Source organism: Falco cherrug, chromosome 8 (genome assembly GCF_023634085.1).
Source record: "Falco cherrug isolate bFalChe1 chromosome 8, bFalChe1.pri, whole genome shotgun sequence".
In the NCBI taxonomy this organism is placed as follows: Eukaryota; Metazoa; Chordata; class Aves; order Falconiformes; family Falconidae; genus Falco; species Falco cherrug.
Genome location: NC_073704.1, coordinates 56559729 through 56575442, shown reverse-complemented (window position 1 = coordinate 56575442; position 15714 = coordinate 56559729). Strand labels below are relative to the sequence as shown.

General features: G+C 37.6%; 1 protein-coding gene across 2 annotated transcripts in view; it reads right to left on the bottom strand.

The window, feature by feature from the left end:
• Window positions 1-220: 220 nt before the first annotated feature.
• The window catches only part of CLINT1 (clathrin interactor 1), a 52661-nt gene continuing 37167 nt past the window's right edge, over window positions 221-15714 (bottom strand). For both annotated transcript variants that reach the window (XM_055717589.1, XM_055717590.1), the window contains 6 exons: window positions 12120-12363; window positions 11501-11582; window positions 7082-7159; window positions 3394-3686; window positions 2473-2677; window positions 221-1992 (listed from right to left, as the gene is read on the bottom strand). In XM_055717589.1, the coding sequence (XP_055573564.1) occupies window positions 1631-1992; window positions 2473-2677; window positions 3394-3686; window positions 7082-7159; window positions 11501-11582; window positions 12120-12363 (1264 nt within the window). In that variant the 3' untranslated portion in view covers window positions 221-1630. The remainder of the gene's footprint in view (window positions 1993-2472; window positions 2678-3393; window positions 3687-7081; window positions 7160-11500; window positions 11583-12119; window positions 12364-15714) is intronic.

Here is a 15714-nt window from a genome sequence, read left to right as displayed (position 1 = left end):
GTTGTAGATGGAGCATTAGCAAGGCTGGAGCGGGTCAGGATATCTTGCCTGCTTCATTTTTAATTCCTAACAGTAGAGCCAGATAGGAAAGGCTTCAGATAAGAAGTCATTAAACAATTTTAAATTATTTATAAAAATTACTTTGCCCAAATTATAATTATTTTTTTTCCCAAATGCTCTCATAAACGTCAAATGAAATGAAAGGAAAAGCAGCCCAACATTGATTTTAATGAACATTTTAATGTTATGTATAACAGAACATTATGAATACAATGGAAACAAAGTTTTATCAATTTAATAATAAAAAAGAAATCCAACATAAGAAAAGGGAGGCAATAAATTTCATACCTATAGTATAGTGCTTATTCTTAACAATATTCCCAGCTTGTGAATATAACAATGCCTTTGTATTCCAGATTCTAGAATCATGATTCATGTGAACTTAAATGCAGAATTACAGAAGGAAAAACAAAAACCTCAAAAACTTCAATTCATTCTTTTGTTTTCAGTAAATCAGTAAAATCTTTGACTGCTACAGGTTTCCTTTATTAATATATATATTTTTTTACTCCTCTATTGGATTCCACAGCTGCTAATGCCATATTTACACAAAAGAATCACCAAGTGTTGTATAAAAGCTAAGATCCAATGCTGTTGGATTAGGCAGGGTTATAGATTTACACAACTTAAGTGTAATTCATGTTATTTTTTTGTAATGATGCAAAAAGTAATTATTTTTGCTTTTTGACTGCTGCCAATGCCCTAGACCAGTGGCTCCATAGGGATATTGGTGGTACAAAGGATGCCAAGTGCCACTGTAAAAGAATTGCAAGGAAGTGCATTTTCTGGAGTTTTCTGAAAGGAAACCTTCCAGCAGTCTTGGAAAAAGCTTCTCCCAGACTTGCACAGGATATCAGTTATAACATTAGAAGCATGTTCAGACTCCAAAAATCCGTTGATCACCAAATTGCTAAGAGAGGATTTTTACAATAAAAATTTGGGTAATATAGCAGTGTGGCTGGAACATTAGCAAAAGTATATATACATTCCAGGTCCCTTTGAATTAGCCATAATCACATATGTAAGCCATTTTTGGACAAAAATATATATTCTTATAAAAAACTGATCATAGTACTTGAGTGACTTCAATTGTGGACTCAGCAGTAGTAAAAGGAATGATCCAATTATGACAAAGCGATCAGGGAGAGGAGGGAAAAAGAAAGTCAAGCTCTTCAAGAAAAAAGAAAAGTATAAAATTAGATTCAAACATTTTTACCCAACCCCCAGTTCCAGTCTTCCATCAAGTCTCAAAGTTAAAATTGGTTCTTCTATGTAGGAAAGGTTTTTTTATGGTCTCAATACAAATTATTTTGCAAAATCATCTAACACATTCCTTCGAAGAACCTTTCACCTCTCCAGAATTTGAACACTAGTTATTTCAACACTTACAAAATAGCTTTTGGTTCTTTATGTAGACACTTTAACTGATAAAGAAGAAAAAAAAAAAAAAAAAGTATTGATCAGTGTTTTCCATCCCGTTCCCAGCTATATTTGTGCAGCTAAAAATCCTTCATTCACTCTGCCCATTGATTTTATTCTTATTTCGTTTTATTTATTTATTTTACAATCTTTATTTGCTAAAATTGGCAAAATTTGCAAAGGCATCTTGCTTGGGTTGCACAGTCCCAGGAGTCAGAGAGGTCATAGGGATACTGGGTAACCCCATTCCTATTGTGCCTGTCAAACCTATTCCTGTAGCCGGCACTCCCATGTTCACGCTTAATCCCATCATTCCCTGGTTGATCATATGCATGGGTCCCACGGAGGTCATTCCCATCGTACCTGACATCACACTGGGCATTCCCATCCCTGCAGGAACGGGCCCTCCCATCAGTGGGCTTGTCTGGGGTCGAACAGGCATCATGTTGGGCTGAGGATTGAGGTTCACTGCTGCAAAGTTTTGAGTCATGACATTCATCGGTTGTTGCATATCTGCAAAGAAGAGAACAGGATGCAAAAATCGTTAATCAGAACGTGATGCTGAAAGTGCTCACGCATTTTAAGAAACTGATGTGGTAACTGCCATGAGCAAGTATATGATGGCCAAAACCATGGCTATTTTGCTCATTTCCCTGTTTCTATGTGAAGACTCAGAAAACTTTTATAAACATTTCAAATGCATTTTATAACAATACAAGCTACTATGCATATTCTAGAGAAGTGCTAGAGATTAGGAAGCCTGAAATCAAGGTACAACAATGGCGCAAACTACAGTGAAAACATGCACACAGCCTCCTAGTATGTCAGTCTCCATTTAGAAAATACCACTTGTCAGAACCGTCACAGTATTTTAAGAAACAGTTATGACTAAATGTAGGAAAACAGTAATTGACAGAATACACCAGCTCAAGGACAACCTAGCGAACACACACAGGACTCAGCACATATGCAAAACAGTGCAATATCACTTACTTTGTTGCTGCATCATGGTATTAAGTGATGGCTGCTGGGGTTTGGAAGGCTGCATCCCAGGTACTAAATTGTCCAAACTGATATTTACACTGGGATCTGACCAAGTTGAGGGTAGAGTTTTGCTTGCATTCTTCTGGACCATCTCTGTGCTTGCATTATAAAGAGGGTTAGGCTTCGGCATCATAGTGTTCATGCTTTGCAGTGGCTAAAAAAGAAAAGTTTGTTGGGATCCACTTGAAAAAAATCACCAGTATGAATCAGGACTAAACAGTAAGTGTTAATTTTTCCACAGAAGACAATAAAAAGCCAATGAGATTTTTAAGCTATGAACTTCAGCGCTTCCAAAGCAGTGTTGCCATGTGCTGTTACACCATTAGTGGGTTAAAAGAGTCTTTTTTTAAGCTAGCATCAAGCTCTCATATCAATACGTGGAATGACAGTAATCATCTGCAGTCAAGATCTGACTCAAACATACTGGTTTTTGCCTCCTAACACCACGCCGACCTGTTATGGTTTCCAAAAACACTCTCCACTGAAGCAGGCACCTTCCGTGTTTTGGCGAACAGACCAGTCGTCCCCTCCATCTACTTAAGGCTGGAAACCTGTAACATTCTCTGGAGGCTGGCTTTAAGGTTTAAAATACCAACTTGGTCTTCCCCAACAAAGCACAGAACAATGAAGACCATCTCAGAGAACGCTAACTTATAAAAGGAGGCTTTTCAAGAACATTTGACACCTTCTTTTTAGGAGGCTACTCAAACGTTTTTGGACAAAACTTTCTTACAAAATGCTGATCACGTCTGAGTGACTAGGTATGGGTTCCAGGAATGGAACAGATGAATTTTCACTGTTGTGATTAAGCAGAAGGCAAAAGATTTAATTAAGAAAGGTCATTAGCAAACTGTACAAATAGCAGCATACCTGTGACCTTGACATGGGTAAACTGATGCCCACAGCATTGGAGCTCATCATAGAGAAATTCATACTTTGTGAAGAGGTCATGGTTGTCTGAGAGGGGCCCATCAAATCAAAAAGATCAGTAGAATTTGAAGCAGTTGGAGGCTGTCCAGAAGGTGGCTGTGAGCTGAAGAGCTCTATAGCTGGCTGCTGTGCCGTGCTGCTGAAGAGCTCGCCAGATGAAGCACTGGGACAAGGAGAAGCTTGGTTGAAGGCACTCCAGTCACCAAAGTCACCATTTCCACTTGTTGCTGTACCTGAAGGTGACAGTGTGAGAAAAAGGAAGACAGAGAGAAGAAAGGCAGAAGACTTAAGAGAAAGACACTGAGCAAATGCCACACTCTATGAACTGAAACAAATGAGAGCTGATCTGTGTCCGTCCAGATTAACATCTGCAGGTAGAACCTCCATCTGGACATCATTCCCTCTCATGAATATTCCAACAATTTTTACAAGGTAGCAAAGGAAATATGGAACATCTATGCACAGAAAGTAGAAGGATGTTTGATAACATGTCACCTGTGGATGCAGGACAAGTAGGGACAGGTTTTCTTTAGTTGAAATACAACTCAAAAGATAACTTAGGGGGGTAGACTGGAGGCTCTAGTCAAAACACCACCTGGAACTTTGATAATTTATCCACTTTCTATTTCAGCACTCTGGTATTTGCCAAGAGAAAAGTTATCAGGAATGAGCTGCTTGATAAATCAAATTCCATCACAATAAAACAAAGACGACTACTTCAGAATTTGGTTATATACAATTAATAGATCTTTGTATTGAACAATGCTGCAGAGAATGAAACCCAGAACTTTGGAAGCAGGTTGCCAGGAAAATTCTTATTTGAGGTGGTATGAAATAATTTCTTCCCATCCCATGAGGCACTCATGTAAAACACATTACGTTTTTTATATTTGAATCCTGACCTAAATGCTTTGCCTTGAAGCAGAAATTCAGTCTTGGATCTAGCGATTCTCTCAGCAGAAGCTTTGCTGAATTCTTAGTTCACCGCTTAAGCTTTGTTTCATTTCAATATACCAGGGTTTTTGTAGACAAACATATAAAGTAAAACAGCAACTTACAGCTCTCTCTGTATCTTACTGTGAAGAGACTAACAGTATAAGCGGTTTGCAGACAACTGCAAGGGTACCTATTTCAGGATCACAGATGCCCAGAGACACAAACCAGTGAACTGAGAATATGTTGTAACCTTTGAGTCAAATGGGAGGAGATGTTATCTCCCTTAAAACCACATGTTTTTCTATTAACAAGAAAAGGGTTACTTCGCAGGAGTGATAGGGGAAGAAAAGCTTACAAAAACATCTATATGAGATGCTAAAAATAAAGCAACACCATTTAAACAGCTCTCATTGCTACACAGTGAATCGTGTTCCAAGTTTGGGCCATTGCACAGGTCAGCTTTTTGATTATGTCACTGATATACTTTTGGTACTTTAGCTAAATCACAAGCAGCATCATTACCATATGAAATGTACTTTGAGTTCTAACGAACAGTTAAATCATCCCTTGAATTTCTTTAGATGAGTGAATGAAGACTCAAACACTGAAGCAGATGAATGCAGTGCCAGTTTCCACTTCCTAACCTATACGACGGCTACTTCTATGCTGGCCATCCATAGCAATTTTCTACAACCGTGTTCTACCCACTCAAAAGGTAACTACAGTAGTCTTTTACACTTCATGTAAATATTCATCAATATACACCTTCAACATTTATTCATTTTTTTAACTTTTCCAATACATTAGAATTTAACAAATAGAAGGAGAGTAAATCTGTTCACAAAATCCAAGTATTGCCAGTAACTTCAGTGCACGAAACTGGACTAATATCCATTAGCTTAGGGCCTTACTGGAACGTTTGCTTTGATCTCCCTCACAAAGAGGGGCTATATTAGAATGTTTCAATTAGTATCACATATTAAAAATTAAAACCTACTTTAAATATTCCTGATAGATAAGTAAATGCTGAGTGTGCTCCTTCTATGTTCAGACCTGTGCACTGAGCAGCAATAATGGAAGCGGGGGTAAAAGGGATCACATTTTGCCCCTTCAGTACAACTTCAAAGATGATTAATCAAGAAGGAAAAGATTTCTAGAGGGGCTTATGCTGTTCAGGAATGATTAATCATTTCACAGGACTCCTTGTCCCTTGCATAATGGTGATTGGAATAGATTAATCATGTTAATGCAGATAAAGGATTGTATCAGTTTAGACTGTATTAACACAGAAATTATTTGCATAGTAGGAGGCTTTCTGTTTGCAAAACAACTTGGTTTTGAATAAGAAAGCCTGTGAAAAAATTAGAGCAGTTCTTTCCTGCCAAGCAAATTAAAGGTATATGAACTAATCGATGCCCAGTACAGCTCTCCTAACACAGCAAAACAGAGGAGGAGATATAAACACGCTGACTAAAAGCTGACTCACAGGTCGATTTGCTGATCAACCTTTTTGCTACTCTTTTCATATTTTGGACTTAATCCTGCACCCTGGCTGAGAACCCCCAGTCACCAATACCACTACTACCCAAATTGACTGCACAAAAGATAGCCAGCCAGCTCCCTCTACTCCGTGCTTGTCTGCAGCACTGTTCTGTCTGGGTAGCGCTGTAAGCTTCCAAAAACACACCACCAAAAGGAAGGTTGCCGAGGAGATCTTCAGGGACTCTTCTTTTTCTAGCACAGGTGGGCTGCTATTCTCCACTGAACATAATCCCATCTTTTGGTTTTGTTCAATTTACCCATTTAATTTACTGTCCTGCCCATAACATTAAAATTCTTAAGACTGATCTGGACCCTCTGCAATGTCCAGTAACTATAAAAAAACAGCATAAAACCCTTCTAACAACATTCCAGTTCGCAGCATTATCACAAGCAAGCAAACCAGACTATCAAGCACATGAAGCAAGTCTTTTTATCCCACCAGATCAGCTAACTTTTAAAAAATAATTAATAACTACCTCTATCTGAAAAACTTGCAAACTGTTAGTTGAAGTATTAGAAAAATGACTGCTTTTTATTGCAAATATAATAGCTGAATAACCTTACATAAAACACTGGGAAGACTATGATGATTATTAACGTGAATGGTCCTATCACTACAGCCAATTTTCCAATCATTTTTGAAACACAAATACTGTCACCTTGAAGCATTCATTGCTGTAGAACTCAAATTAATATAGCTCCTTGCCCACGACTGCAAAACTGGGATGTGCTAGGCTCTTTATTCAATTGGTTATTGAGTGCTCTTCAGCTAGCATTCAGACCCACACTTGTTTATTTCAGATTTCACTTTTCCACTCCAAAAGTAACATCATATTTCAGTGCATTTCAAAACTAGACTCAGAGGTATGCTTTAAGTTGTATTATATGCTTCTATTATATTACTAGATGAACAGTGATGTATTTTTAACTCCTACTAACATTTTTCTTTAATAAAATTCATGAAAAGTTTCAGGTCCAATGAGACATGTGCTGTGCCAGACAATAGGTGTCTTCCTTACTCAAATACAGCACTCATGGTACACGAACACAGTCTGCCCTGGAAAGGGAAGTAACTTTCAATAATGCCATGTGGCATCTCTTCCCCTCTTTCTGCCCTTAAACAGCATCTCAATCTGTAAATTAATCCTACCTTGTGATGATGGGAAACTTGCTGAAGCAGCAGCTGAACTAAAATCAGCAAATCCTCCAAATGGGTCAGTTGATCCACCTAGAAACAGAAGGAAGGCAAATGCTGTTACAGGATTGTGCAAAGATCCATTGCAACAACTACATGCAGGATTTACGATTAAAAGCTGCTCCGTATTCAGTAAAATGGATTTATTGATTCTGCTCCTTAAGTCGGCACTGTTTTTCCTGTTCATCACCATACTATATTTATACAAGCCTGAGCAACAATAAACTGGATTATTTCCAACTGCTTTGCAGATCTTGGAATTTTCTTTTCCTAGGAAAGAACTAAAAGATGCAAGTTTTTAAGTTTTAAAATGCATTTAGAAATATTAAGAAGGCTAACAAGTTTTTAAATACTGAGGGATGCTACTAGTTTGGCAGTTTGTAAAATTAAAACTTGGGAAGCATAATATATAAAAGCCAAACATTCTTATTGTGTAAAAGTTAATTTATTATGCTTACTATGAAAAATCACATGTCACTTTATATTTAGTTTTTGTGTTACTTAAAGCATGAATGATTCTGCAATGATCTTGAATTGGGATTTCAAGGACAGAGCTTGCATTTGTGTTCATTTTTTATAAGTTTGCTTCCTTTCTACAGCAGAAACATTAAGTTTTTCAACCAGACATTTATATACAGCATATAAATTATTAACTTCTGGATACAGCACAGTAACAATTTTTCACTAAAAATACAGCCAAGGTATAAAAACAGAAGAAAGATTTAAGAACTATATTGGAAAGCTGGTTTGTTTTTTTTAAAACACACACACAAAGTTTACAAAGAAAAATAATCTGATTATTGTTGATACTGCTTTTAAATAAGTATTTCACTGACCAGAGAAAGCTAAGTTGACCTTAATTGTTTGTCCTCAAAGATTTCACCTCCAAGCAGTCCCACCCTTAGAAGAAGCTGCAGCAGTTCAATTATTTTGCTTTTAGTGTTATGCATACATTATATAGGTTACATCACAGCTGCTTAGCCTGCAGTGCTTAGAAACTAGCCAGGTGGGACTGGAACATCTGTGCTGCACTCAAACACCACCAGGGACAGCTTCCAACATCTGGTGCCATTTCTGAATTGTCTTATCGCTGCAAGACATTCTGCCCCATCTGCTACTCTCAACTGGGTTAATTAAACTAGAACCATCTCCTTTTTAATAAATGGCTAGCAGTAATAAAAGGAACCATTCACTTTCTAATACATGTGTACTTGTATTTCTTTTTAATGTTACTTTACTGTAGACATTGCCAGGAAGGCAACTGTTCTTCCAAGGGGAAATATCTTTACTTGCCGAGCATGTAGCATATGATATCAAACGTGAGAAGGGAATGCAAGGATGGTCTCTCTGACTTTTCAAAATATAGCACTACTGAAATCCTTTTACCTCCTTTTCAAGAGGGAGGAAGATTTCACACAAAGTTAAGAAATTACTTCAATACAAGTTCTGAACTGGTCTAAGAAGCATCTTAAATAGGTTTATATACAAGTTTTATACTGACTGCAACCTAAGAATGAAAAAGGGTAAGATAAGCCAGTGAAAGATCAAGCTAAAAAACCTGTCCAGATCATGTTTACTCTGCCTACTGCAACAAACATTTTGACATAATTTTCTTCATTGCACGTGTCCTTACAGAGTTCAGAACAGGTTAGTGGTTTGAGTTTATAGGGAAAGAGAGTAAGACAGATAACATACTGTCAACCACATCCTCAAAAAAACCCCAAAACCAGTGCTCTCATGCTACACCTATTATCCCTGGGCTGTTTGATAAAGTATCTGGAGATTAATTTACTTCTAACAACGGAACTGGGTTCAAACCCAAAATAACTCCTTAACATTTTCAGTCAAGTCAACTTTTCCTCCACCTCTATTGCCTGTTTTCAAATGAAACAGTTTCACAGAGAGTTGGCAGAGCTTAAGCTGAATGCAGTAACACTCTAAAGAAAGGTATCACCAGCTAAGATTAAAGAACCTCATCTCCAGTAACAACAAAAAATTCCTTCCAGCAGGTCTAATCACAGATTCTATGCCTTCTCAAACTGATTGTTCCTTTATGGCAACCAACCGCCCCCCTCATGTACAAACTGTGTTTCTGTAGTAACGTGTAACCCCCCCAAGCCTCACCAACCTTATTCCACATCTCAGCACCTGAAAATACACAGATAAGCAAATTCTGAGTTCCCTGAATTCACATGACTTCCCTGCCAGTTGCTTCACAAGATAGATCAAAGGCTGCATCTGACCCTTTCCCTGTGCCTTGCCTGACACTGGGAATGTTCCCACACCCTGTGCTGCAAGGAACAGTGGTCATAACAAGTGACCTGCACGTGAAGGACAGTGCTAATCTTCTCAACATGAGCTATCCTCAAAGATTCCCATGCGAGATCTGTCACTACAAATGAACCCTTTCCATCTGCCTTCCCAGGTCAGCAAAGAGGTTATTTAGCAGGACCAGCTGGTAATATGTCTCTTCTCAACACCATTTCTAAATGCTGCTTTGGAAAAAGAAGAAAAAAGGCAAAAAGAAAAAAGGCTTACTACAGCAAAGAACCAAACTGATGAAAGATTCAAATACACTGTAATATGGAAGCTGCCATAGTTCTGTTTCAAGTGTGAGAAGGCTCACTTTGAAGTGGAAACATCTATTCTCCACGTGATTTTGTTTTTATACACAAAAATAAAAACATACTCATATGTATTTAAATAAACCAAAAAATGCTTTAATCTCTTTTCCCATAATAATTGGATAAGAGAAGCTTCAGTATTGATTTGGGGTAGTGGTTCTGATCCAGGCTCTTAAAATTCCATGGAACTGTGGTAACTCCAATATACAGTGAACACCTTTGTATATGGAGTTAATAAAATAGAAAATAATGAAAAAAAATTTGTTCCTTAAATTTGGGGGCATTGTGCATGAAAGAACAGGTACATGAAATGAATTTTATTTCTTAACCATTTAGAATTAACACATATTTCAGAACAGACATGTAAACTTTATCTACTTTACTAAAGATAAAAGTGAACAAAGTTTTAAAGATCTACCAGAAATAAGAAAGATAAGATTGAGACACATCTTTGAGACTAAATTACCGTGACAATTTCCCTCCCCATCAATAGAGTTTTGGTGTATTTTATACGTACAGAGGTAGCGTTTTGGTAGCCTAGTGATGAAAGGAACTGTGTCGCACAGAGCGTTTGTAATACTGGCTTTGCTTATACATTCTAATAAAGATACCTACTGTGACGTATTACAGGGGTTCCCACTACAGTACACCCAGAAGTGGCGTAACTTCAGAGAGAAGTCAGAGTAGTCTTTACAGATGCAACCACACTGCCACACATGTGGACCTCCAGCCACTCTGGACTGCCATTTTTTGGTGATTTTACATTGTCTTTAAAACAAAGACTGGAGCTGAGTGTCTGTCATCCCCAAGATACACACACACTTCTACCAACGTGAGTGACACCATGCAAGAGAATTTGTTTATTTGGAATGGAGAGAAGTTACGCGAGAGGTTTCTATCTATGAAAAAGCACATGCTCATATTTTATTTGCTATTCAAAGTGAACTCTAAACTAAAACTCTGCCCACAGTTACCTCACTCCCAACTGTGCCATTAGAGCACAGCAGCATGGAAATCCCTTTTCTATTCCACGCTAGCCACAATCAAACCTGTTGTTATTAAGAACCTGTAAGCACAACAGTAAGTCTTTAAAGTTTTAGGTTTTGAAAAGCAAATGACCAAACCCCTGAACTCCTCTATCAATCCTGTATGCAATGCACTGGAATTTAACACACTCCTAAAGAGAAGCTGCATTTTGAGAGCATAAGGGTAAGCCCATACAAAGGTTAATGGACTTAAAATTCAACTGCATATTTAGAGAGCAAAGGGATGTGTTTTAGAACAATCATTTTACCTTTAGGTAGCGATTTCATTTTGGTATTAGGACTGGGATCAACCAAGTGCCAAGACAAAATAAGATAAAAAGAAACAAGTTTGCCATATACTTTAGATGCCAGGTTATATGAAGATCATCCATCTCCCACTGCATAGCCTTTGAACTGCACTATGGGAAACGCCTGAATTTGAATGGCTTGCACTTGCTTTTAGAGTTAATTATAAATAACTGCATTACAAACACAGTTTCTGACAGACTGACCTGGCATTTAATCTTTGTGCTGCTAACATTTATTAGTCCTGTGCAATAGCACATACACTACCTTGCTACAAAAGGTTCCAGGCCACTCTATAAATTTTCTGAGAATTCATTTCTCAATTTTTCTACTACTTTCTATAGATAACAACAAACAAGCTTATCCTCAGAATCGGTACAAAATATGCATTAAGAAAATAAAAATCAAAACGCGCCTACCTGTTGAAACTGGCTGACTAGATCCATCAAACAACAGATCAACCAGGTCACTAGACGACTTGCTGCTAGAGGGTACGGAAGCCTGAAGAAGAAATTACACAACAGATCTCATCTCATGATATCATCACTCGTCTTAAATGACCTTGAGAAGCTGTCTGGTTTTTTGGAGGTTTATTTGTTTTCTTTTGCTTTGGAGAGATGGCAGATCTGGCTTTGAGGCTAACAATCACTGGAGCATAGCTAAATTCGAAACCAAATACTGAAAAGCTAGTGGCTCAGTTTGGTGTTTTCTGTTTGTTTGGTTTTTTTTACAATAACATGAATTTGATAACTTTTCAATAAGTGTGCAGGTTCAGAGAATCCTTCACACTTCAGGCCAAGATTTTCTCTTTGCTTTCCTAAAGAGAGTAAAACATGGTAATGACTATATTTAAAAAATTCAACATCTTAAACCAATCACATAATTAATTACAATTAAACTGTTCCACAGCCTTTGAAAACCCCATTTTTGATAATAGTTCCCTTGAAGGCTGCATAACAAAAATTTGACCCTAAACCAGAAACTGTCTGTGTTTAGAAGAAAACAGTTTCCAAAATCATGTTTTATTGTCTGTCTCACCTTTGCTGTCGGCTGTGCAGTATGAGCAGCAACACTCTGTTCTGGACTTGCTTTATCCCCTGTATAATGTGCTGCTGCTCCCAAGTCAATGGTTTTTGAAGGATTCGCTGTGCGTTTGTGTCGGGTGGTAGTAGTTTCCGTAGCTTGTGTAATATGAATGTGTTTTGTTGTCACGGTCTCTTCTTCATCTTTAAATTCAGCTTTAGGAGATTTACCTCTTCTTGATTTTTCCTCATCGCTGTCACTAGAAAAACAAAAGCAACAGAATACCATTTGTGATGGACTTCTCAGTATTTAAGCGAACATTTGGCTTAAGCCACAAAAATTTTGGTTACTGTAGTTCCTTGTAGCAACGGTTCATAATAAAAAAACCTGCTTCTTCGTACATTTGAGAAAAGAAATGTTTTACCCTGACAAAATGCATCTACATAACACAGCATTGCACATATTGTACAAAAGTGATGAATAAAAAAAGCAAGTTATTCTGTTAAACATTAACTGCAAGTCCATGGCAAAGGATAATAGGAAATAAGTGTTTAAATCCAGTACATTTAATTACCTTCTGACAGGAACTCCCCCACACGTTATGTAACACTTCAGCAACAAAAAGTTAAGTTAGCAGGTCTGCTAAGTACTTACACCACGAGACAGAAAGCAGTGAGCCAAATACAGGTACTATCTTTCAGGTTTCAAGAATTCCATGCCTATTTCAGCTCATTTCCCTTTGCAGACGACCAGGCTTTATTATTCTTTAAAATATTTGTGGAAAAAGAATGTTTACAGAATTAGGCACTGCAACAGTACTATTTTCTTTCAGAGAGCACACATTTATTTTATCATATGCTTAGATATAAAGGAAGAAGTTCTTCACTACAAGAGTGGTGAGGCACTGGACCAGGCTGCCCAGAGCAGCTGTGGATGCCCCATCCCTGGGATGCTCAAGGCCAGGCTGGACGGGGCTTGGAGCACTTGCCCTGGTGGAAGGCGTCCTTGCCCACGGCAAGGGTGTAAAACTAGATGATCTTTAAGGTCCCTGCCAACCCCAACCGTTCTGTGATGTTCTTAACATGTAAAAGAACAAAAGCATCACCATTTTTGGCAAAAAAAAAAAAAAAAAAAAAAATCAGATGTCCCTGCATAATATTTCTGCTTTTTTATTTTAAATCTTTCACAAACCAACCAATTGCCCTCCCCCCAACCGTCACATTGCTTCTTACCATCAAGGTAAGATTTGTACATAACATTGAAAATTGCTGTAGAGAAAGCTTAAATACATTGAAATGTATTTTGATATAATAATTTCCTTAGCAACATAGTTGAAAGTGGAAGGGTTTTGTATGTTAATAATGCATTAGAATACTAAAACTGCACAAAATTTAAGACAGGCTGTCCCTTTGTCAGTGGGAATATGACAGTAACTGCAATATACTCTGGAGGGTAGCCTTTGTTCTCAGTTAACAATAGTGGGTTTTTGGAATACACTGCATGTGTCATTTCCTCTACGCACATTACCTGCTCACCACTGGGGATGCCTCAATTCATTAACGTCAGTGAATATAAATGCTGACTCCCTTTTTTAATTTTTTATTTTTTAAAGAAAAATATCATAGCTGCTAGCCAACCTAGTGACTACTGGCGTTTGCTTGAGCCAGCCTTACAGAGACAAGCGAGCTCAAAAGGTATCAACCTAACTTTATCCTTCCGAGGCACTTCAACCCCAACTTGCAACAACAGGCCTGCTGTTCCCGTTCTGGATTTCTGCAGATAGCCTACCTACAAGCACAGGTACAGAGGGGACCACTAACCACATTTTCATTTGTGACATCAGGATATTAACATAAGCCCCCAGAGAAGACTGATCACATTAGCATGGTAATATATGGCACATCCAACCTAAAAGCCTCAGAGGAGCATGGATGATGTTGCCTTTTAGACAAGTAATGAAAATACCCAAGACCAGGTCAATCACAACTAGGGCTCAGTCTCTTAAAACCTGCTGCAACGTATTTCTTGTCATCGCTACACAGTCTGCCTAGTCCATAAACACAATCTGTGGGTTGAGGAACCGGTACAGACCAATCACACTAATGTAAGAACGAGAAAAGTGAGTCTTTGGTGACCTACAGCAAAATAAATGTCTAAAAGCTTTCGAGATAAGAAATTAAACACATATGCCAAAAAGCAGGGCAAATATTACTACACTCAATTTTCTGTGACAACCTGTACTGCTTCCAGACTGTCTCAGGAGATCTGGTTTTTTGGGTTTTTTTAATGGTCACATTAACAAAAAGAAACAAGTATTACAGATTAATGTTCCCTTTAAGTGTGTTTATTGTGCTCAGAATAGTAAAATTGCTGTGCTTCATCTGAGAATTGCAGAATGAAATAAAAAATTATAGCTACCATTGTACCAAATAATTAAAAAAACACTTCTGCAAAGGAAGTACATGGTTGCAACTTCCAGAAGTCAAACGATCTTTTTCTTTGCCTTAAGGTTTTTGTGGTGTGGGGTTTTGTTGAACATTCTTTAACGCAATAAAAATAGTTTACTGATACTTTAAGACTATCTGAATTATACTCTAGTACAAAATAATTTCCATGGAAGTTGCCTTTGAACATGGCTGTTGCACCCTTTTATAGGCATACTAAAAGTTTTGCTTTCTTTCTATTCTGTTACCTGCATCAACCTTTCTGAATACTGGAGAAAAAAGAATTGCCAGTTTTAAGAATTCTTATGAAAAAAGTGTAGTGTTTTCAGAAAAACCTCTGTATATCTGAAAATAGAACTTCAGTATACAAGGCTAGACTCAGGGCAGCAATTGGTTTACTCACTCACCTAAGACTGAAGAACTAACAAGCACAATGAAAGAAAAACTAAGGTTTTCCAATGCCACATGGTATTGTTTCTGACCGTACCTACTTCCAAGGGATATATTACTGGAAAAAAGAATCCAATTTCCCCATAGAAGCGCTAACATTTTTCTCCCAACTAGGCTTCTCCAGTTAGCTGTGTGAACCACAGTTTCACTGAAATCTACCGCGAATTCAAGCCAGCTATATCACAGGTTAAGTACTTAAGTTACTTCAAGCGGGTTTTTTCTTCTATGCTAACTATTAGCTCTGCAAGTAGAGTCAGAAATACAGGAGTTTGGTCAAGTTCTTCTTGTGTGTATGCTGGAAGTAAAGATTATGTCATCCAAACTTCATCAATCACTGAGAAGATGTGCAAGTCACATTTATTCTTTGTGCTTCAAGACCTTTATTGCCTTTACAGTACTAAGTAATAATGATTTATAAAGCTATTAAGATAGACACAATAGAACATACTACAGCAGATTTGCCAGCTGAGCGAGTATCACCATTTAGTCACTTCTCCAAGGGAAATGGCAACTTAATTCAATGTTGTTATATAGCAGCAGGCTACAAAAAATAATACATTTTTGGAGGCTTTTTTCTGGTTTTAGAAAAAAAGAATTGCATAAGTGTGAAAACACAGAAATGCACGGATTTTGTGAAGTATTTACAAGAGAAAGTTACATTGTTATGAGCTTGTCACATGATAGATAAAACTTCCTGTTTCTTTCAGTTTCAATAT